The following is a 24,811-nucleotide window of genomic DNA, read 5'->3' as shown; positions in this document are numbered from 1 at the left end:
TAACCCTGGGTTTCTTCATTTCTTCTTTTTCTAGTTGCCTTAGATGTAGAGTTAGGTTATTTTTCTGATTTTTCTCCTGTTTCTTGAGGTAGGCATGTATTGCTATGAACCTTCCCCTTAGCACTGCTTTAACTGAATCCCATAGGTTTTGGGTTTTCATTTTCATTCATTTCTATGCATATTTTGATTTCTTTTTTGATTTCTTCTGTGATTTTTTGGTTATTCAGAAGTGTGTTTTTCAGCGTCCATATGTTTGTATTTTTAATAGTTTGTTTTTCCTGTAGTTGACATCTAATCTTACCACATTATAATCAGAAAAGACGCTTGAGATGATGTAAAATTTTGAGTTTATGAAGGCTAGATTTATGGCCTAGGATGTGATCTATCCTGGAGAAGGTTCCGTGTGCACTTGAGAAAATAGTGAAATTCATTGTTTACTTGTAAAATGTCCTATAGATATTAATTAGGTCTAACGGGTCCATTGTATCATTTAAAGTTTGTGTTTCCTTGCTAATTTTCAGTTTAGTTGATCTATCCATAGGTGTGAGTGGGGTATTAAAGACTCCCCCTATTATTATGTTGCTGTTAATTTCCCCTTTCATATCTGTTAGCATTTGCCTTACATAGTGTGGTGCTCCTGTGTTGGGTGCATATATATTTATAATTGTTATATCTTCTTCTTGGATTGATCCTTTGATTATTATGTAGTATCTTTCTTTGTCTCTTTTCATGGCCTTTATTCCAAAGTCTATTGTATCTGATATGAGTATTGCTACTCCTGCTTTCTTTTGGTCTCCATTTGCAGGAAATATTGCTTTCTAGCCCTTCACTTTGAGTCTGTATGTGTCCCTTGTTTGGAGGTGGGTCTCTTGTAGACAGCATATATAGGAGTCTTGTTTTTGTATCCGTTCAGCCAGTCTTTGTCTTTTGGTTGGGATATTCAACCCATTTATTTTTAAGGTAATTATTGATAAGGATGATCCCGTTGCCATTCATTTGTTGTTTTGAGTTCGAGTTTATAAACATTTTCTGTATTACCTGTCTAGAGAAGATCCTTTAGCATTTGTTGAAGAGCTGGTGTGGTGGTTCTCTCCACTTTTGTTTGTCTGTAAAGCTTTTGATTTCTCCTTCATATTTGAATGAGATTCTTGCTAAGTACAGTAATCTGGGTTGTAGATTTTTCTCTTTCATCACTTTAAGTGTGTCCTGCCTTTCCCTTCTTGCTTGAAGAGTTTCTTTGGAAAGATCTGCTGTTATCCTTGTGAGAATCCCCTTGTGTGTTATTTGTTTTTTTTTTTCCCTTGCTGCTTTTAATATTTGTTCTTTGTGTTTTATGTTCATTAATTTGATTAATATGTGTCTTGGGATGTTTTGCCTTGGGTTTATCCTGAATGGGACTCTCTGGGTTTCTTGGACTTGGGTGTCTATTTCCTTCCCCATTTTAGGGAAGTTTTCAACTATTATCTCCTCAAGTGTTTTCTCATGGCCTTTCTTTTTGTCTTCTTCTTCTGGGACCCCTATCATTCAAATATTGGGGGGTTTAACATTGTCCCAGAGGTGTCAGAGGTTGTCCTCATTTCTTTTTATTCTGTTTTCTTTTTTCCTCTCTGGTTCATTTATTTCCACTATTCTATCTTCGACCTCACCTATCTTATCTTCTGCCTCAGTTATTCTACTGTTGGTTCCCTCCAGAGTGCTTTTGATCTGAGTTATTGTAGCATTCATTATTGATTGACTCTTTTTTATTTCTTCTAGGTCCTTATTAAACTTTTCTTGCATCTTCTTAATCCTTGTCTCCAGAGCGTTTATTTGTAACTCCATTTTGTTTTCAAGATTTTGGATCATTTTTATTATCATGATTCTGAATTCTTTTTCAGGTAGGCTCCTTATCTGCTCCTCCTTTGTTTGGCTTGGTGGGCATTTATCATGTTCCTTTACCTGCTGACTATTTGTCTGTCTTTTAATTTTGTTTAGATTGCTGTGTTTGGGGTGGCATTTCTGTATACTGGAAGTTTGTGTTTCCTCTTTATTGTGGAGATTGCTCCCTGTTGGGGGGGTTGGATGAGTGGCTTGTCAAGGTTTCCTGGTTAGGGAAGCTTGCGACAGTTTTCTGGTGGGTGGAGCTGGATCTCTTCTTTCTGTAGTGCAATAAAGCATCCAGTAGTGAATTTTGGGGGTGTCTAAGGGTTTGGTTTAACTTTAGGCAGCCTCTATTTTAATGCTCAGGGCTGTGTTCCTGCATTGCTAGAGTATTAGCATGGTATGTCTTGCTCTGGAACTTGTTGGCTCTTGGGTGGAGCTTGGTTTCAGTGTAGTTATGGAGGCTTTTGGATGAGTTCTTGTTGATTAATGCTCCCTGGGGTCAGGAGTTTTCTGGTATTCTTTAGTTTTGGATTTAAGCCTCCTGCTTTTGGCTTTCAGTCTTATTCTTACAGTAGCCTCAAGACTTCGCCATCCATCCACCACAGATGATAAAAATTTAGGTTAATGCTGAAACAATTCTACAATGAGGGACACCAGAGAGGTTCACAGAGTTACATGGAGAGGAGAAGAGGAGAGGGAGGAGGGAGATAGAGGTGGCCAGGAGGAGAAGAGGGAGAGTCAAAAGGGGAGAGAGCAATCTAGCCAGTAATCAGTTCCCTATGTGCTCTCCACAGTTTGGAACACCCAGAGTGGTTCACAGAGTTAAGTAGAGAAGAGAAGGGGGAGGAAGGAGATAGAGGTGACCTGGGGGACAAAATTGAGCATCAAAAGGGGAGAGAGCAATCAAGCCAGTAATCACACCCCTAACTAAAAATGGGTGCTGAAGATTAGATTCTTAAATGTGCAAAATTGATAACAAATACCAAAAAGCAAAGATTAAAAATTCAGAGTAGAAGTGAGACTCCCAGAAATACAATAGTAGAAATACAAAACAAAATCACAAAAAATTAAAAAAGAAATATATATATATATGAAATTTGTTTTAAAAATAGGGTCTTTTTTTTGCAAGTAGGTTATAAAAATGAATATTAAAGGAGTAATAAAGAAGTTAAAAATAAAAGAAATTAAAAAATGATAGTAAAAATATATCTAGGAATTTTTCTGGAGCTGTTGAGGGCAGTGTGGGGTCAGTTCAGTTTCAGATAGTTCCTTGTTCCAGCTTATACTTCTTCTCAAGGTCTATAGGCCCCTTCCAATGCTTAGTCAATGTTAACTACAAGGTTTTAATCTGTTGCACCTGTCAGTTTCAGAGCAGTTCCCTCTTCTTTGTTTATTTTGGCTTCATCTGTTTGCACTTCTCTTCAGTGTCTAATTTTCACCGTGACTCAAGGGGGTGAAGGTGATCACTTATTTTTGCTCACTTGTTCAGTTGTGTTGTGGGGAAGAAGGAACACAGCAAACAAATATCACTGGCTTGTGTGGGAAGTGCTCACACTGTATGAATCACACTGGGCTTGTCCCAGTTCTCATAGTGGCATGTACTTCCCTGGTCTACACTGCTCAGGTTCAGGTTTTCGGGTACTCCACAAAGGCACAGACTTGGTTGTTCATTTTGTGCCTTTCCAAGGTCAGAACAGCTCAGGCAATCAGGTGCTTGGTGAGCGCACTGTCCTAGGTGGGCTGTGCATCTTAATCACCTCCATGGTCCTGGCTGCTCAGTGTCCTGGGTATGCTGCAAGAGCTCCTCTCAGGTGTGCCATGTGTCTCCTGTGGGGAGCTGATCTCAGGCTGTGACCCTCCTGGCAGATGTCAACCATCCAGGATCCCAGGAAGACTTGGTTAGCAACTGAGAGTCTGCTCACAGTTTGGTGGAGGATGCCAGTCTCTGGGGCAGAGATTGCCCCTTGCCTACAGGCTCTGGCTGTCCCACGCCTGCCTCTTTGCCTCCAGCGGGGGAAGGGGCCAGTCCACAGCCACCTAGCTCTCCTTTGGTATTTGCTCAATCCTTTCCTCTGTGAGCAGGCCAGGCTGCGCCTTAGGTTAGAGCCTTAGGTTAAAGTTTTTCATGGGAAAGTTCTCTCTCTCTCTCTTTTTCTCTCTCTGGCTCCCAACACAGTTTGGGTTGTTATCTCACCTTAGCTCCCTCAGATTGTCCTCTGGGCATTCAGGCCTGGTCCTTAACCTATGCATGCAACCCGTGCCTCTCTGTCCAGACCCCACTCGTTGGTGGCAATTGCTAAAATTTGGGCTACGTCTCCGCTGGGAGTTGCAGTTAGGCACATATTCTGTGGGTTTTCTTTTTTCCTCCCGGTTATGTTGCCTTCTGAGATTCCAAAACTCTTCACAGACCTGCTGGTGAGAGGGTTTCCTGCTGTTTGGAAATTTCTCCTCCTTCACGACTCCCTCCCCAGAATGGGTCTCTATCCCTAACTCTTTTGTACCTCTTTTTGTCTTTTATATTTTGTCCTACCTCCTTTTGAAGAGAATGGGCTGCCTTTCTGGGTCTGATGTCCTCCATTAGCGTTCAGAAGTTGTTTTGTGGAAGTTGCTCAGCATTCAAATGATCTTTTGATCAATTTTTAGGGGAGAACGTGGTCTCCCCATCCTATTCCTCCACCATCTTAGCCTCTGCCTTTTCTAAATCCAGCTTGTACCTCTGGAAGTTCTCGGTTAAGGTACTGTTGATGCCTAGCTTGAAGGATTTTGAGCGTTGCTACTATGTGAAATGAATACAATTATGTGGTAGTTTGAACACTCTTTGGCATTGCCCTTCTTTGGGATTGGAATGAAAAATGACCTTTCCAGTCCTGTCACTACTGCTGAGTTTTCCAAATTTGCTGGCATATTGAGTGCTGCACCTCTTAGGATTTGAAGTAGCTCACCTAGAATTCCATCACCTCCACTAGCTTTGTTCATAGTGATGCTTCCTAAGGCCCACTTTACTTCACACTCCAGGATGTCTGGCTTTAGATGAGTGACCACACCATCGTGGTTATCCAGGTCATTAAGTCCTTTTTTGGGTATAATTCTTCTTTGTATTCTTGCCACTTCTTCTTAATATCTTCTGCTTCTGTTAGGTTCATACTGTTCTGTTCTTTATGTGTGTAACTTTGCATGAAATGTTCCCTTGAAATCTCGAATTTTCTTGAAGTGATCTCTATAGTCTTTCCCATTCTATTGTTTTCGTCTATTTCTTTGCATTGTTCACTTAAGAAGGCTTTCTTATCTCTCTTTGCTATTCTTTGGGACTCTGCTTTCAGATGGGTATATCGTTCCCTTTTTCCTTTGCCTTTTGCTTCTCTTCTTTTCTCAACTATTTTCAAGTCCTCCTCAGGCAACCATTTTTCCTTTTTGCATTTCTTTTTCTTGGGGGTGGTTTTGATCACTGCCTCCTGTACAATGTGATGACCCTCCTTCCATGGTTCTTCAGGCATTCTGTCTATCAGATCTAATCCCTTGAATATATTTGTTGCTTCCATTCTATAATCATAAGGAATTTGATTTAGGTCATACATGAATGGCCTAGTGGTTTTCCCTACTTTCTTCAATTTAAGTCTGAATTTTGCAATAAGGAGTTCATGACCTGAGCCACAGTCAGCTCCTGGTCTTGTTTTTGCTGATTGTGTAGATCTTCTCCATCTTCAGCTGCAAAGAATGTAATCAATCTGATTTCAGTGTTAACCATCTGGTGATGTCCATGTGTAGAGTCCTCTCTTGTGTTGTTGGAAGATGCTGTTTTCTATGACCAGTGTGTTGTCTTGCAAAATGCTATTAGCCCTTTCCTTGGTTCACTTTGTACTCCAAGGCCAAACATGCCTGTTACTCCAGGTATCTCTTGATTTTCTACTTTTGCATTCCAGTCTTCTATGATGAAAAGGACATCTTTCTTTTGGTGTTAGTTTTAGAAGGTCTTGTGGGTCTCCATAGAACCATTCAACTTCAGCTTCTTTGGCATCAGTGGTTGGGGCATAGTCTTGGATTACTATGGTGTTGAATGGTTTGCCTTGGAAATGAACTGAGATCATTGTGTCATTTTGAGATTGCATCCAAGTACTGCATTTCAGACTCTGTTGTTGACTCTGAGGGCTACTCCATTTCTTCGAAGGGATTTTTGCCCACAGTAGTATATATAATGGTCATCTGAATTAAATTAACCCATTCCAGTCCATTTTAGTTCGCTGATTCCTAGAATATTGACGTTCACTCTTGCTGTCTCCTGTTTGACCACTTCCAACTTACCTTGATTCATGGACCTAACATTCCACATTCCTATGCATACTGTTCTTTACAGTAACAGACTTTACTTTCACCCAAAGCCACATCTACAACTGGGCATTGTGTCTGCTTTGGCAAGACTGATATGTCATGGTGAAGAGTTCTGACAAAACGTGGTCCACTGGAGAAGGGAATGGCAAACCACTTCAGCATTCTTGCCTTGAGATCTCCGTGAATAGTATAAATGTGATGTATAACATTGATTTTCCTATGTTGACCACGTTCTTAGGACCAATCCTTTTAATATGCTGTTGGATTTCATTTGTTAATATTTTTTGATAATTTTTCTTCTGTAATCATAAGGGATTATAGGTCTCAAATGTGCTTTTCTTCTGATGCCTTTATCTGGCTCTGGTATTAGAGTAATGCTGGCCTCTTAGAAGTATTCCCTCCTCTTATATTTTTGGAAGAATTTGAGAAGATTTGGTATAACTCTTCTTTAAATGTTTGGTAGAATTCACACCAGTGACTTTAATATTCTTGTCTGGGAAATCCCATGGACAGAGGAGTCTGGAAGCTACAGTTCATGGGGTCATAAAGAGTCAGATACAACTTTGTGACTAAAGAATAACAACTACAACAACCAGTGAAGCCATCTGGTTCTGTACTACTCACTGCTAGGAGGTTTTTGATTAATGATTCAATCTCTTGCTTTAAATCTGTAAAGATTTATATTTATTTCTGAGACAGTTTAGGTATTTGTGCTTCTATAAGTTTGTTCATTTCATCTGGTTATCTAATTTGTTGATGTATAATTGTTAATAGTAATCTCTTATATTTTTTTATTTCTGTAAGGTGATAGTAATGTCTCCATTTTCATTTCTGATTTTTTTTTTGCATTCTCTTTTTTCTTTGTGATTATAGCTAACAGTTTGTCAATTTAGTTGATCTTTAGAAAGAAGCAAATTTTGGTTTTGTTGATATTCTCTATTTTATTTCTAATCTCTTATTTGCAAATTTCTGCCATTATTTCTTCAAATATTCTTTCTTCCCCTTTCTCTTGTCCTTCTGGAACTCCCATATATTTGTGCATTTGTTAGTCTGTATTCACTTTTCTTCACTCTTTCTGCTCCTCAGAGTCAATACTTTCAATTGTCCTATTTTTAAATCCATCAATTCTTTCTTTTGCATGCTAAAATTTTCTTTTGAACTCTAGTGAATCTTTGCTTCAGTTATTATACTTTTCAGTTTGAGACTTTGGTTTCTTTTTCTTCTTTTCCCCCTCCTTCCCCTACCTTCTCCTCCTCTCTTTCCTCCCTCCCCTCCCCTCCTCTTCTTCTTTCTTTTCCTCTTCCTCCTCCTCCCTCCTTCTCCCTCTCTCCCCTCTTCTTCCTATTTTTATTCTTCTTCACTGTGTTAGCCATTTTAAAGTGCATACTTTAGTACTTTTAAGTATATATTCACATTGCTGTGACATGGATCTTCAGAATTTTTTGTCTTCCAAATCTGAAACTTTTATTCATGAAATACCTTGGTAACCACAATTCTACACTTTTTTTTTTTTATGAGTTTGACTACTGTAGACACTTCATAAAAGTGAAATGATACAGTACTTATCTTTTAGTGGCTGGCTTATTTCACTTAGCATAAAATTCTCAAGGTTCATCCATGCTGTAGAATGTGATACAAATTCCTTCCTTTTTAAGTCTGAATTATATATTCTATTATATGACTATACCATTTTTGTTTATACATTCATCCATTAATGGCTATTTGGGTTGATTCTACCTCTTGACTATTATGAATAGTGTTCTATGAACGTGGGTATGCAAATAATTTTTGAGACCCTGCTTCAATTCCTTTGGATGTACACCCAAAATAGAGTTTGCTGGATCAAATGGTTGTTACACTTTAAGTATTTTGAGGAACTTCCATCCTATTTTCCATAATTGTTGAATCACTTTAGAAACACCAATAGTGCATAAGTGTTTCAATTTCTACACATCCCCACCAACATTTTTTCCTGCATTTTGATAGTAGTCATCATAACAGGTGAAAGATGATTTCTCATTGTCATTTTGATATGCATCTCTCCAATGATTAGTCATGCTGGGAAATCTTTTCATCTGGTTACTGGCCATTTGTATACCATCTTTGGAGAAATGTCTGTTAAGTTCCTCTGGCCATTTTAAATTAGGTTATTTGATTTTTGTGTTGAGTCCTAGGAGTTCTGGGAAAGATTGAAGGCAGGAGGAGAAGGGGACGACAGAGGATGAGATGGTTGGATGGCATCACTGACTCAACGGACATGAGTTTGGGTAGGCTCCAGGAGTTGGTGATGGACAGAGAGGCCTGGCGTGCTGCATTTCATGGGGTCATAAAGAGTCGGACATGACTGAGGAACTGAACTGAACTGAACTGAGGAGTTCTTTATATATTTTGGATATTAACTCATTTTCAGATATGTGATTTCCAGATATTTTCGCCTATTCCATGGGATGCCTTTTTACTCTAATGATTATGTCCTTTGATAAACAAAAGTTTTAAAGTTTCATGTAGTCTCATTTGTCAATTTTTGTGGCCTGAGCTCTTGGTGTCATAGCCAAGAAAATATTGGCAAGTTCAATGTCATAAAGATTTTCCCTTAAGTTTTCTTTGGGAGTTTTATAGTTTTTGGTCTTATATTTAAGTCTATATTTCATTTAATTTTTGTATATGGTATAAAGTGAAGAAGAACTAAAGAGTCTCTTGATGGAAGTGAAAGAAGAGAGTGAAAAAGTTGGCTTAAAACTCAACATTCAGATCATGGCATCTGGTCCCATCAGTTCATGGCAAGTAGACAGGGAAACAATGGAAACAGTGAGAGACTTTATTTTGGGGGGCTCCAAAATCACTGCAGATGATGACTGCAGCCATGAAATTAAAAGACGCTTACTCCTTGGAAGAAAAGTTAAGACCAACCTAGACAGCATATTAAAAAGCAGAGATATTATTTTGCCAACAAAGGTCCGTCTAGTCAAAGCTATGGTTTTACCAGTAGTCATGTATGGATGTGAGAGTTGGACTAAAAGGAAAGCTGAGCACCAAAGAATTGATGCTTTTAAACTATGGTATTGGAAAAGACTCTTGAGAGTTTATTGGACTGCAAGGAGATCCAACCAGTCCATCCTAAAGGAAATCAGTCCTGAATATTCATTGGAAGGACTGGTGCTAAAGTTGAAATCCCAATACTTTGGCCACCTCATGCGAAGAGTTGACTCATTGGAAAAGACCCTGATTCTGGGAGGGATTGGGGGCAGGAGGAGAAGGGGACAACAGAAGATGAGATGGTTGGATAGCATCACTGACTCGATGCACATGAGTTTGGGTGAACTCTGGGAGTTGGTGATGGACAGGGAGGCCTGGCGTGCTGCGATTCATGGGGTCACAAAGAGTTGGACACGACTGAGCGACTAAACTGAACTGAACTGAACTGAACTGAAGAAAACTTAACCCAAGATCAAAGAAGTTTTTGCATTTGTTTATTCTAGCAGTTTTAAAATTACAGATTTTAAGTTTAGCCTTATTTTCTACGTGGGTTTTCCTGGTGGCTCAGATAGCAAAGAATTTGCCTGCAATGCAGGAGACACAGGTTCTATCCCTGGGTCAGGAAGATCTTTTGGAGAAGGGAATGGCTACCTACTCTAGTATTCTTGACTGGGAAATCCCATAGACATAGGAGCCTGGTGGGCTACAGTCCATGGGGTTGCAAAGAGTCAGACAGGACTGAGTGACTAACACTTTCACTTTCCATTGTCCACATAGCTAACTTTTGTGTATGATTCGATAAATGGATCAAAGTAAGAATTTTTTTTGCTTGTGAATATCCAATTGTTTCAGCACCATTCATGAAAATAATTACAATTTCTTCACTGAACTGTTGTTGAACTTTTCTTGCAAATCTTCTGGTCTTTAACTTGTGGGTGTATTTCTGGACTCTCCATTGATCAGTTTGACTATATTAAAACACTATACTGTTTTGATTAGGTAATGTATGTTCTCTAATTTTGCTCTTCTTTTTCAAGTTTGTGTTGGGTATTCTAGGTCCTTTGTATTTCCACATAAGTTCTGGAATTTCTACAAAACATTCTTAGGAAAAACTAAAGGAGACCTTAATAAATAGAGATGCTAATTCTTCCCAAATTAACCTATATGTGGCCCCTCAAAGGTGTTTACATCCTAATATGTGATGTTAATACCTGTGTATGTTATGTCACATGGCAGAAGGGACTTTGCAGGTAAAATTAAGATTACAAATGTTAAAACAGGGAAATTTTCCTAGATTATCCAGGTGTGCTCAATGTAATAACATTGGCCCTTAAAATGGAAGTGGAAGAGAAGAGAGTTAATTGGAGAGATGCAGCAGGAGAAGCAGGAGAGATTTGAATTGTGAGAGTGACTTGACTTGACCCACCATTGTTGGCTTTGAAGACAGAGGAAGTGAATCATGAGCTAGAAATGTGGGTGGCCTCTTAAAACTAAGAAAAACTCCTGGGTGATAGCAAGTAAGGAAGTAGGGACTTTAGTTTGCATTGATTTATATCTACAATCAAAATAAGCAGGAACTGAATTATGTCTATAATTGAAATAAGTAGGGAAACAGTTTTTGTCCTGAAGCCTCTAGAAAGAAATGCAGCCCCGCCAACACCTTGATTTTGTTTTGAGGCCCTAATTAGAGACCAGCTAAGCTCATCATACTTCTGATCTATGAAAACCATGATATAATAAAGAGGTGCTATTTCAAGCCACTACATTTGTAGTACTTTGTGATGGCAGCTATAGAAAACTAGTACTTTTTATGTCTGTATGATCTAAAGCCATATTGCTGATCTTATTCTTGATATTGGCATTTTTATTTCCTTTTCACTTTTCATCCTATTTAGATTGACCAAGCTTTACCAATCTTCTTGATCTTCTTAAAGAACCAAGTTTTGGTATTATTGCTTTTTACTAATAATTTTCTATCTTCATTTCATTGATTTCTGATCCAGCACATTTTTTTCTAATTATTTTGAGTTTTATTTGCTTAGAAAAAAATGTACTCAGCCTATTTGAACAAAAACTTCATGAAAGAGCATATATGAATGGCAAATAAGTACATGAAAAGATGCTCAACATCATTAGTCATTAGAGGGATGCAATTTGAAACCATAATGAGATACCATTTTATGCCCACTGGAAAATAAAAAAATCTAAGTGTTGAAAATATGGAGAAATGGGCATTCCCATATGCTACTGGTGGAATTGTAAAATGTTACAACCATTTTGGGAAGTAGTTTCATAGTTTCTTAAAACACAAATATTCCATAAACTAGCCTATCATATAATTCAACAATTCTGTTCCTAGATATTGATCCAAGATAACTGAAAGCATAATGTACATATATATAATTTATACGAAAGCTCATAGCACATTCATTTGTAATAGCCAAACATTGGAAGCAATGCAAGTGTCCATCAAAGGTGAATGATTATGTGCACTGTGGCATAGCCATACTTAACAAAAAAGAAGAATGAAATAACAACACTGAAGAATTGAAGAATGAACACACCAAGGTTGAAGAATCTTAAAATAATTGTATTGAATGGAAGCAGTCTGTTAAAAAAAATACATGTTATATGATTGCATTTATAGAAAATATAAAAACTATAGAGTGAAAGGAAAGCAATGAATGGTCTCCTGGGGGTGGGATGGGGTGACAGGAGGAGGGAGAGGGAGAAAAGAGTATGGACATGAGTAAACTGCTGGCATGGTGGATATATTCATTATCCTGATGGCTGTTGTTTTCTTTGGTATATATATTAGCCAAAAGATACATGTTAAATGTGTTCAGTTTGCAGAATATCAATTACCTTCAATTAAAAAAGAAATCTGAAGATGAAGAATTAGCATTTTAACAATTAAACTATAAGTCTGTTTACTTGTTTTTCAGGGTGGATTGCTATTTTAGGTGCCATCTGGTTGCTAATTTTAGCTGATATCCATGATTTTGAGATAATTCTACACAGAGTGGAATGGGCAACCCTTCTGTTCTTTGCAGCACTCTTTGTTCTGATGGAGGTAAGTCTTTTGTTGAACTTTTGCAATAGTTCAAAGACCCGATTTTTATATTTCACATTTTATTTACTGAATGAAAAAAGCCCAAAGTTTGTAAGTCTTTGTACATATTCACTGAGTGGAAAATTATGGGGGTTGAAATTAGAACTATTTTAAGTTAAACCAACTTTTATCTCAGGCACTTAAATAATATTTAATAAACTTGTTTATTTGGTTGCTGTTGTTTTTTTCTTGAATAACCTTTGTGGTTTGTAAACTTTCTCTAATTTCATTTGCTGTAAAGTAGAATTTACTCTAATTTGGGCTTAGAGCAAAATGACTTGTTATAAAAAGTTTATAGGGAAATATCTTGATAGTCTATTCCTTTTGTGTAATATTTAAATAATCTCTTATAATGGGAAAGACTGCATCAAAGAAAAAAATGAATAACATGTATTGTTTTAGTTATAATTGTTGTCACAAAGTTATTCACAATAACTTTTATCTTGGGAGTTGATTCACAAACATGTACCTCCTCAAATAAAAAGATTTACTGTATAAAAAATACTGTTCCCCAAAGGATTACTTCAAACACACCAAATGTTTCACATTAATCACCTTAACTTGTTGATTACAAATCCATTCAATATTCACTATTCTCTTGATTAAAACTAGCACTTTTTAATTAATTATTTTTAAACAGGTCCCTTGTATCATTGAAATATGTCTTTAATTCATAATAGATTACATAGGTGTAATAACTCACATAGCCCCTCCAAATACATCAAAGAGTTATGAATCATATTCTACTTCATCAATTTCCTACTCAAAAACTTCACCTTTTCTATTCTGTGTTTTCTTTATGCACAAACATATAGACTATTGAGGGGGAAATTCTAGTTACTATTTCATGATTGGCTTTTGAAAGTCGCTGCCTCAATTGCATGTTTATTCAAGATGTAAACTGCTATCTCATCTAGGCTTTGGCATATTGTTTTCAATTTCATACTTCTCTTTGTCTGATAGGGTAAATGCTGGAATATTTAAAACAACTTGAGATATAATTTATATATCATAAGTTAATTCCTTTTACATTTACAGTTCAGTAATTTTTAGTAAATTTTGAATGTTTCATTCCCATGACCCTCATGATCCCTTATAGTCATTTCTAGCTCACAACTCCAGCTCTAGGCAATCACTGATCCTTTTTTTATTGAGTTGCCTTTCCTGTACATTTCATCTAAAAGGAATCATATATTGTGTACTATTTTCTGTTGGCTTCTTTAAATTAGAATAATGATGTTGAGGTTTATCCATGTACCTTAGACTCATTTGTTTTATTGTTGAATAACATTCTGCTATATGGATATACTATATTTTATTTACATATTTTCATAAAAATTTATGTATATTTGTGTATGAGTTTTTGTGTGGACATATGTTTTATTTTAGGTAGATAATAGGTCTTATCATTGCTTTAACTTATTAAGAAACTGCTAAAATGTTTTCCACAGTGGTTGTACCATTTTACATTCCTACCAGTAATATAGTAGATTCTAGTTTCTTTACATCATCATTGTCACATATTGTCATTCATTTTGATTATAGACATTCTAGCAGGTGTATCAGTCAGTTCAGTTCAGTCGCTCAGTCGTTTATGACTCTTTGCAACCCCATGGACTGCAGCATGCCAGGCCTCCCTGTCCATCACCAATTCCTGGAGTTTATTCAAACTCATGTCCATTGAGTTGGTGATGCCATCCAACCATCTCATCCTCTGTCATCCCCTTCTCCTCCTGCCTTCAATCATTCCCAGAATCATGGTCTTTTCAAGAGTCAATACTTTGGATCAGGTGGCCAAAGTGTTGGAGTTTCAGCTTCAGCATCAGTCCTTCCAATGAATATTCAGGACTGATTTCCTTTAGGATGGACTGATTGGATCTCCTTGCAGTCCAAGGGACTCTCAAGAGTCTTCTTCAGCACCACAGTTCAAAAGCATCAATTCTTTGGTGCTCAGCTTTCCTTTTAGTCCAACTCTCACATCCATACATGACTACTGGAAAAACCATAGCTTTGACTAGATGGAACTTTGTTGGCAAAGTAACGTCTCTGCTTTTTAATATGCTGTCTAGGTTGGTCTTAAGTTTTCTTCCAAGGAGCAAGTGCCTTTTAATTTCATGGCTGCAGTCACCGTTTGCAGTGATTATGGAGCTCCCCAAAATAAAGTCTGTCACTGTTTCCCCATCTATTTGCCATGAATTGATGGGACCAAATTCCATGATCTTAGTTTTCTTAGTAGGTGTATAATGGTTTTTAGTTTTTTAAAAAGGCAATATGGGAAAACATTCTTTGAACCGTACTGTTCTCCATAGTAGCTGTACCAGTTTATATTTCCACCAATAGTGTAGGAGGGTTCCCTTTCTCCACACCCTCTCCAGCATTTTTTTTGGATTAATTTTTAATGGAGTGTACTTGATTTGCAATGTTTTGTTAGTCTCTGCTGTACAGAAAAGTGAATCAGTTATACATATATGTATATCCACTCATTTTTAGTTTCTTTTTCCATATAGGCCATTAAAAAATATTGAGTAGAATGTCCTATGTTATAGAGTAGGTCCATATTAGTTATCTGTTTTATATATAGTGGTGTGTATATGTCAATATCAATCTCCCAGTTTATCCCTCCACTCTTACCTCCTGATAACCATAATTTTGTTTTCTACATCTGTTACTCTATTTCTATTTTTTTTTTTGCTTTTAATTGATTTGTCTTTAATTGAAGGATAATTGCTTTGCCATATTGTGTTGGTTTCTGCCATACATCAACATGACTCAACTATAGGTATACCAATGTCCCCTTCCTCTTGAACCTCCCTTCCACCTCCCACCCCATCCCACACTTCTAGGTTGTCATAGAGCACCAGTTTGAGCTCCCTGAGTCATACAGTAAATTCCTACTATCTGTTTTCCATATGGTAGTATAAATGTTTCCATGCTGCTCTCTCCATTTGTCCCACCCTCTGCTTCCCCTCCCTGTTTCCTCAAGTCTGTTCTCTATTTCTGCCTCTCCATTGCTGCCCTGCAAATAGGTGATGGCATCATCAGCATTTTTGATGATGGCCATTCTGACTGGTGTGAGGTGATATCATAGCTTTGATTTTCATTTCTCTAGTAATTAGTGATGTTGAGCATCTTTTCATGTGCCTCTTGACTATTTGTGTGTCTTCTCTGGAGAAAAGTCTATTTAGGTCTTCTGCTCATTTTTGATTAGTTTTTTCTATATTGAGCTGCATGAGCTGTTTGTAAACTTTGGAGATTATTCCCTTGTTTGTTGTGTCAGTTGCACATATTTTCTCCCATTCTATGGATTATATATTTGCTTTGCTTCTGGTTACCTTTGCTGTGCAAAATTTTTGAGTTTAATATGGTACCATTTATTTATTTTTCTTTCATTTCCACTACTCTAGGACAGAGATCAGAGATATATTGCTGCAATTTATGTCAAAGAGTGTTCTGCCTGTGTTTTCCTCTAAGAGTTTTACAGTAATGTCTTACACTTAGATCTTTAATCCATTTTGATTGGAGTTTGTTTTTTTAGTGTATGGTGTTAAAGGATATTCTAATTTCATTCTTTTACATGTAGCTGTCCAGTTTTCCTAACACCATTTATTGAAGAGATTGTCCTTTCTCCACTGTATATTTTTGCCTCCTTTGTCATAGATTAATTAACAAGAGGTGCATGGGTTTATTTCTGGGCATTTTGTTCTGTTTCATTGATAAATAGTTCTGTTTTTATGCAGTACCATACTGTTTTGATTACTGTGGCTTTGTAGTATATTCTGAAGCCAGGGAACTTTTTACTCCAGGTTTGTTTTTCTTTCTCAAGATTGCTTTGAGTACTCAAGGTTTTTTGTATCTTCATACAAATGTAAAATTTTAAAATTCTAGTTCTGTGAAAAATGCCATTGATAATTTAATAAGGATTGCATTGAATCCATAGATTATTTTGTGTAGTATAGTCATTTTCACAATATTAATTCTTCCAACCTAAGAACATGGTATATCTTTCCATCTGTGTCATCTTCGATTTCTTTTTTCAACATCTTGTCTATAGTTTTTGGAGTATAGGTCGTTTGCCCCCTTAGGCAAAATTTATAACTGTGTGTTATATTCTTTTCGATGATATTGTGAATATAATTGTTTTTTAAATTTTATTATATTGGTGCAAACCTAATTGCGATTTCAGACCCTAAATTTTAAATCATTATAATTAGGCTCAAACACATCTTTATTAATTGAAATAGGAACCATTATAATTAACACATTTTTGCCAATGAGAAATAAGTTTGTTTATTCCTGTTACATAAAAATCTGTGCTTAGGATTCATTGAACCCTTGGAAAGCAAAAAGTTGTTGAGATGCTTGAAGAATGGCAAATGAGGCAAAACTTTGCAGCCCAATTCATTCAACTTTTGAAGTGTTGGTTGTGTGACATGTGGTCTTGTGTTCTTCATGCAGAAGAATAGGGCCCATTCTGTTGACCAATGCCAGTTGCAGGGGTTGCAGATTTCAATGCAGCTCATTGATTTGCTGAGCATAGTTCTCAGATGTAATTGTTTCACAGGAATTCAGAAAGCTGTAAAGGATCAGATGGCCAGCAGACCACCAAACAGTGACTATGACCTTTTTTTGGTGCAAGTTTGGTTTTGGAAAGTGCTTTGGAGCTTCTTCTCAGTCCAACCACTGAGCTGGTCATTGCCAATTGTATATAATCCACTTTTTGTCTCTCTCACAATCTGATGGAGAAATGGTTCATTGATGTTACATAGAATAAGAGAAGAAAACACTTCAAAACGACATTCCCCCCCTCCCCCTTAATTTTCAGTCAGGTCATGAGGCACCCACTTATTGAGCTTTTTTGCCTTTCCAATTTGCTTCAAATGCCAAATGACCATAGAATAGTTGACATTGAATTCTTGGGCATTTTCTAGTGTAGTTGTAAGAGGGTCAGCTTCAATGATAGCTCTCAGTTTGTCATTGTCAACTTCCAAAGGCTGGCCACTATGCTGTTCACCTTCAAGCTTCTCATCTTTTTGCAAAACTTCTTGAATCACCACTGCACTGCACATTTGTTAGTGTTTACTGGGCCAAATGCATTGCAGATGTTGTGAGTTGTCTCTGCTGCTTTATGAACATTTTGAACTAAAGAAAATCACTCAAATTCACTTTTTATTTAACATCATTTCCCTAGTATAAAATAAATATAAAATAAACAGCAAGTAATGTTATTAGCAAAAAAACATAAAGTGAGAAATGTGCATTAAAATGATGTACAACACAACCACATTTATTTAAGAATGTATTCCAATATCAAATGGCAAATTTCAACAGTGCAAAACCACCATTACTTTTGCAACAACCTAATATATTCTGATTGCATATTAACATTACATGGAAATACAAATTTTTTAATAATAACATTATGTCCTGGGACCTTGATGAATCCATTTGTTAGTCTAGTAGTTGTTTTTATATCCTTTGGAAATTCTTTTCATGTCATCTGCAAAGACATTTTAATTTCTTTTCTGATCTGATGCCTTTAACTAGCTCACATTTTCCCCCTTCCTTTCCTCCAAATACCCTCTTTTCCCCTTCTCTTAATTTTTTCCTGTCTTGTTAGGTAGAATCCCTAGTTTGATGTTGAAGTGATGAGTATTAACATTCATATCTTATATCTGATCTTGGGAGAAATGGATTTGGTTTTTCACCATTATGCATAGTGTTAGTTGTAGTTTTTTTTTTTTTTTTTTTTTGCTATATATAGATGTCCTTTATTAAGCTGAGAAATATATTAGGATATATTCCTTATTTGTTGTGAAATTTAATATTGGATTTTTTCTACTTTTATCTGTATCTATTAAGATGGCCATATATATTGTTTAAACTTTGAATCTATTATTATGGTATACTACATTTACTGATTTTCAGATGTTAAGTCTGCTTTGTATTCCCGAAGTAAATCTCACTTGATCATGTTGTAATAAGTTGTTGAGTTAAGTTTACTATTATTCTTTGAGAATTTTTACATCTATATTCATGAGGGATATTGGTCTATATAGTTTTCATGTATGTTTTATCTGGATTTGTTATGAGCATCACACTGAATGAGTGCAACAGAATGAGTTGCAAAGAATTCTGTGTAGAAGAGTTTGTGAAAGATTGTTTTTAAATATTTAATAAAAGTTTCCAGTGAAGCCATCTGGGCATGAAATTAAATTGTGGAAAAGTTTTATATATTTGTTTGTTTTTCCTAATTCATTTTCTTTGGCCTATTTAGGTATTCTATTTCTTCTTGAGTAAATTTTACTAGTTTTTGTTTTCTATTAATTTGTCTATTTCATCCAAATTTTCTTAATTTTTGGCATAAATTGTTTGCAATATTGCCTTATAATACTTTTTATTTCAGTGCTGTCATTAGAGATATCCCCCTTTCTATTTCTGATTTTGATGATTTATGTCTTCTCTCTTTTTTCTTTGTTAGCCTAGGTAAAGTTTGTCTACTTTTTTGATATTTATTTTTAAAAGGAAATATTAATTTCATTGACTTTATTTTTTCATATTAAGTAATTGGAGAAACTCTTGAATTGGAAATATTTTTTAAAGTTGGAAAGGCTTAAGATCTTACTTTCTAAGCTTTAGAGTTTAGTGAATTTCATCTAAAACTGTCTATTCTCTCAGTGACAAAGACATTTCATTTTTTCATTACCATCCTCTTTGCTTCTTCCCTTATAGATGTGTATGTATTTAAAGTTCTCAGGCTTTCTGATACGTGTTAATGTTTGACAAAAACCAACACAATACTGTAAAGCAATTATCCTTCAGTTAAAAATAAATAAAAATTAAAAAATTCTTGAGCTTTAAAAATTTTCTCAGGCTATTCTGCTAGCCAGAAAGAAAATCCATTTCCAACAAGCTTCTTTTCACTAGACTCTCAGTTCCTCATTTCCTCTTGCTACTTTGCCACCTAAGTCTTCTTATTTTAATGATCCTCTCCATAGATTCAGATGCTTTCAGGCAGACCATAAGGTTTCCATGGCTGCTGCTTGGAGGTCAAATTACTTTCATTAATTTCCTTTGTACATTTTTTGATTTATATTTCATTGATTTCTGCTCTAATCTTTATTATTTCATTTCGTCTATTGGCTCTTGATTTGATATTCTCTCTTTGCCTCCTGTGTTCTTAAAGTGGAACCTTAGGTTATTAACGAGATCTTTCTTATTTTACATAAGCATTTTAGCTACAAATTTCCCCCAAGCATCATTTCTCTGCATCCTTTACTACCTATACTCTTCTTTCATTTTCATCTGTTCAAAATATTTGCTATTTTTTCTTATAATTTATTTTTTTAAAGATTTGTTAGCAATTTATTTGTAATATTTTCATTTATGAAATGATTCTAGGTTTATTTAATTTTTCTTTTCATCCTACATAAATCAGAACATGATTCATTAGAGCCACATATTTTGCTTTTATCACTGTTTGTAAATCTTCACTTAGACAATCTTGACAAGTCTATAAAACAGTCTAAGTAGATTGTTCTTCAAAATAGGCAAGAGAAGCAAAATTGATGTTAGTGGTTTTTGAGAGGTATTTAAATATGGTATTCTTTTTGACAGATGGGTTATTGAGAAGTGTGTTTTTTAAGTTACAAATATTTGTGGGTTGTCTATATTTCTTTCCATTTTTTATTTTTAATTTAGTTCAATTGTCATAGAACATATTTTTCATATATCAGTCCTTGTAATTTTATTGAGTCTTGTTTTATAGTCTTGCATTTTGTCTTTTCTGGAGAATATTCTACTTGTGCTTGAAAAGTATGTGTATTCTGCTTTTGTTTGGTGGAGAATTCTGCAAATATCAGATACATCATGCTTGTCAATAGTTTTGTTTAAGTTTTATATATTACCTATATTCTATATAATTTATATCAATTGTTGATAGTGGGGTTTTGAAGTCTTCACCTATCACTGTTAAATTGTATATTTTCTTTTCACATTGTATTAGTTTTTGTTTCATATGTCTTGAAGATCTGTCGTTAGGCACACATTCATGTGAATAGAACTTTCATCATTATTATATCTCCCTCTTTTTTTTAAGTAATATTTTTGTTTTAAAATCTTTTTTGATTGGTATTGATATGGCCACTTCAGCTTTCATTTATTGCTTTTTTGCAGGGGCTACCATTAAAAAAAATTCAGTCTGACAATTTATTTCTGATTGAAATGTTTGTTTATATGTAATAAAATTACTCATATGGTTGAATTTATCTGTCATTCTGTTATTTGATTTTGCTAAGTTTTGTTTCTTTTGTACCTCTCTTCTCCTTTACCGCTTTCTTTGTGCTAAACAAATATGTAACTGTAGACCATTTAAATTATCTTTCATTTTGTTTTTTACACCATATTTTAAAATTATTATATTATTATGAGTTAAACTATGCATCAATTTAAATTTAGTTTTTATTTTATATTGAAGTATAGTTGTTTACAATGTTGTTTTAATCTTGGATGTATAGCAAAGTGGTTCAGTTATACATATACATTTATCCATTCTTTTCCAGATTCTTTTCCTATGTAGGTTGTTACAGAATAGTGAGTAGACTTCCCTATGCTATACAGTAGGTCCTTTTCATTTCATTGATCTTTTATATTATTTTCTTTATCTCTATTTCATTTGTTTCTGCTTTGATTGTTATGATTTCTTTACTACCAGTACCTGGGTTTTGTTTGTTCTTCTTTCTCTAGTTGCTTTAGGTGTAAGGTTGTGCTGTTCTGTGCTTAGTCACTCAGTCTTGTCTGACTCTTTGCAACTGCATGGACTATAGCCTGCCAAGTTCCTCATCCTGGGGATTTTTCATGCAAGAATACTGAAGTGGATTGCCATTTCCTCCTTCAGGAGATCTTCCTGACCCAGGAACTGAACCTGCGTCTCCTATGTCTTCTGCATTGCAGGAAGATTCTTTACCCACTGAGCTGTCAAGGAGGCCCCTCAATGTAAGGTGTAAAGTTAGGTTGTTTATTTGAGATATTGTTTGTTGCATGAGGTAAAAATGTATTGCTATAAAATTCCCTCTTGGAACTGCTTTTGTTGTGTCCCATAAGTTTCGGATTTTTGTGTTTTCATTTGCATTTTTTTTCTAGGTATATTTTGATTTCCTCAGTGACCCATTAGTTGTTATACTAAAGTAGCATATTGTTCAGCCTCCACATGTTTGTGTTTTTTGTAGTTTTTTAAATGTGTGTGTATTAAATAATTTTTAATCTCGTAAAGATGCTTGATATGATTTCAATTTTCTTAAATTTACCAAGGCCTCCTTTGTGGCCTAGCATGCGATCTATCCTGAAAAATGTTCCATGTGCTCTTGAGAAGAATGTGTATTCTGTTGCCTCGTATGTTCTACAAATATCAATTAAGTCCTGCTACTGCTAAGTCAATTAAGTCAACATGGTCTAATTATTTTCCAGTTTGTGAATTGCTCACCCAGTGAGTATGGGATTTGATTACATCATGAGGTGTCCCCTCCTACAATCCTGATGTGGTTTCCTGTTTGTCTTTGGATGTTGAATATATTTTTTGGTAGGTTCAAGTCTTTTCTCTCAATGGTTGTTCAGCAGTAAGTCGTGATTTCAGTATTTTCATGAGAAGAGGTGAACTCAAGTCCTTCTGCTCCACTATATTGACTCCCTATGCATCTTAATTTATTACAGTTTACTTCAGGTTAACAGTGATTTGCTTCCAGTAAAATATAGAAATCTTCTTCCAGTACAGCTCAAGTTTTTCCTTCCTCCATTGTGCTCCTATTGTCACATACATTATATCTTTAAGTTATATGCCTAACATATAGTTTTACCATCCTTATTGTTTTGTGATATGCATTTTAAATAAAAAATAAAAGAAAATATATTCATACAGCCTACTTCTGGGACCTCTATGATGCAAATGCTGGTGTATTTAATGTAATCCCAGAGGTCTCTTAGGCTGTCTTCATTTCTTTTCATTCTTTTTTTCTATATTCTGTTTTGTGGCAGTGATTTCCACCATTCTGTCATTTATCCATTATTCTGCCTTGGTTATTCTGTTGTTCATTCCTTCTAGTGTATTATTCTTCTCTGTTTGTTTGTTCTTTAGTTCTTATAGGTCTTTGGTAAGCATTTCTTGCCTCTTCTCAATCTTGACTTCCATTCTTTCCCCAAGATCCTGGATCATCACTATCAATATTCTGAATTATTTTTCTGGAAGGTTGTCTATCTCCACTTTGTTTAGTTGTTTTTCTGGGATTTTATCTTATCCTTTCATCTGGGACATACCTTTCTGCTTTTAATAGTGATTAACTTTCTGTAATATTGTTTTTGTTTTAGTCACTTTGGGACTGTGCTTCTTCTTGCTTCTTCTGTCTGTCCTTTGATGGATGAGGCTAAGAAGATTGTGTAAGCTTCTTGATAGAAGGGACTGATGTGGGAAAAACTGAGTCTTGATCTGGTGGGCAGGCCTTGCTCATTAAAGCTTTAATCCAATTATCTGCTGCTAAGTGATGTTGCACTCCCTCCCTGGTAGTTGTTTGGTCTGAGGTGACCCAGTCCTGGTGTCTATGGGCTCTATGGTAGGGTTAATGGCTCCAAGAGAGTTTACACCACGGGGGACCTTCTAGTTCCCTCGTCCCTTTGGTGAACGCCTGCCAACCCATGTCTCCACAGGCGGCCGTCCGACACTGGCAGGTGGTTTTGGTTCAGTCTCCTGTGGGGTCACTTCTCTTCTCCTCCGGGTCTTGCTGCACACAAAATTTTGTTTGCACTTTCCAAGATTGGAGTCTCTGTTTTCCTCAGTCCTCTGGAAGGCCTGTAATCATACCCTGCTGGCCCTCAAGGCCAGACTCCCTGGGGATTCACAGTCCCTTTGTCGAATCCCCCAGGCTGGGATTCAACAGAATGGGGGATTCAGAACCTTCACAATAGAGTGAGAACTTCTTTGGTATTATTGTTCTCCAGTCTGTGGGTCACCCACCTGGTGGGTATAGGGTTTGATTTGATCATGACTGTGCCCCTCTTTGGGCTTCCCGTGTGGCTCAGCTGGTAAAGAATCTGCCTGCAATGCGGGAGACCTGGGTTTGATCCCTGGGTTGGGAAGATGCCCCGGAGAAGGGAAAGGCTACCCACTCCAGTATTCTGGCTTGGAGAATTCCATGGACTGTATAGTCCATGGGGTCACAAAGAGTTGGACATGACTGACACACTTTCACTTTACCTTCTCATTGAGGTTTCTTCTTTGTCTTTAGGTGTGAGGTATCTTTTTTTGGTGGGTTTCAGCATCCTCCTTTCAATAGTTGTTCAACAGCTAGTTGCAAGTTTGGTGCTCTTGCAGGAGGAGATGAGCACAGATCCTTCTACTCCGCCACCTTGAACCAAAAGACTCATTCAGTCTTTTTATATATGTATATATTTACCTTTTCCATGGTTCTTTATTGTTTAGTATGGATTTAAGTTTCCATCTGGTGTTGGCTTGAAGGAGCAGCAAATTTAGTTTTTATTTGTATGTGAATGCCTTTCCCAACCCCTGCATTATTTTCCAAAAATAGTTGTGATGAATCAGTGTGGAATTCTTGGGTCTTTTAACTTTTGTCTTTTAACATTCCAAATCTATTGTCTTGCTGCCTTCTGGTCTTCATTACTTCTCATGATGTCAGCTATTCATCATATTGTTTTACCCCTATGCATTTAGAGTCATTTTTGTTGCTGTTTTTGAGACTTTTTTTGTATTTGTCTCTCAATACAGTGACTATAGTGTATTTGGGCTTGGATCTCTATGTTTATTTTAGTTTTGTTTCTTTGAGATTTTCTTTCTTTCTTTTAAATTAGAGGATAATTTCTTGGCAATATTGTGTCAGTTTCTGCTGTACAAGAGTGTGAATCAGCTATAAGCATATGTATATCTCCACCTTCTTAAGCCTCCTTCCCATCTCCTAGGTCATCACAGAGCACTAAGCTGTGCTTATGGTGTTATAAAATATCTTCTCACTAGCTATTGTAGAAATGTCTGTTTATGTCTTCCACCCATTTTAAAATTGGGTTTTTAGTTTTTCTGATATTGTATGAGCTGTATGAATTGCCTGTATTTTTTGGTAATTAACCCTTTGCCAGTTTCTTCATTTGCAATTATTTCCTACAATTCAGAGGGCTGTCTTTTTGTCTTGCTTATGTTTTCCTTTTCTGTGCAATTTTTTTTTTGTTTAATTATGTCCTGCTGGTTTATTTTGTTTTTATTTCCATTACTCTAGGAGATGGGTCAAAGAGGATCTTGCTTCAATTTATGGCAAAGATTGTTCTGGCTATGTTTTCCTCTAAGGGCTTTATAGTGTCTGGTATTACATTTAGGTCTTTAATATATTTTGAGTTTAATTTTGTGTATGGTGTTAGAAAGTGTTATAATTGCATTTTTTTACATGTAGTTATCCAGTTTTGCCAGCACCACTTATTGAAGAGGGTTTCTTTTCTCCATTGTGTACTCTTTCTTTGTCAAAGATAAGGTGGCCATAAGTGATG

The 24,811-nt window shown here is 36.0% G+C and overlaps 1 protein-coding gene across 4 annotated transcripts in view; it reads left to right on the top strand.

Annotated features, from left to right (window-relative positions):
* The window catches only part of OCA2 (OCA2 melanosomal transmembrane protein), a 317,417-nt gene that overhangs the window by 209,999 nt on the left and 82,607 nt on the right, over positions 1-24,811 (top strand). For all 4 annotated transcript variants that reach the window (XM_044932081.1, XM_044932080.1, XM_025272557.2 and 1 more), the window contains one exon: positions 12,111-12,238. In XM_044932081.1, the coding sequence (XP_044788016.1) occupies positions 12,111-12,238 (128 nt within the window). The remainder of the gene's footprint in view (positions 1-12,110; positions 12,239-24,811) is intronic.

This window comes from Bubalus bubalis, chromosome 2, assembly GCF_019923935.1.
Source record: "Bubalus bubalis isolate 160015118507 breed Murrah chromosome 2, NDDB_SH_1, whole genome shotgun sequence".
In the NCBI taxonomy this organism is placed as follows: domain Eukaryota; kingdom Metazoa; phylum Chordata; class Mammalia; order Artiodactyla; family Bovidae; genus Bubalus; species Bubalus bubalis.
The sequence above is the reverse complement of the archived record's forward strand: the minus strand, read 5'-3'. Positions and strand labels throughout refer to the sequence as shown.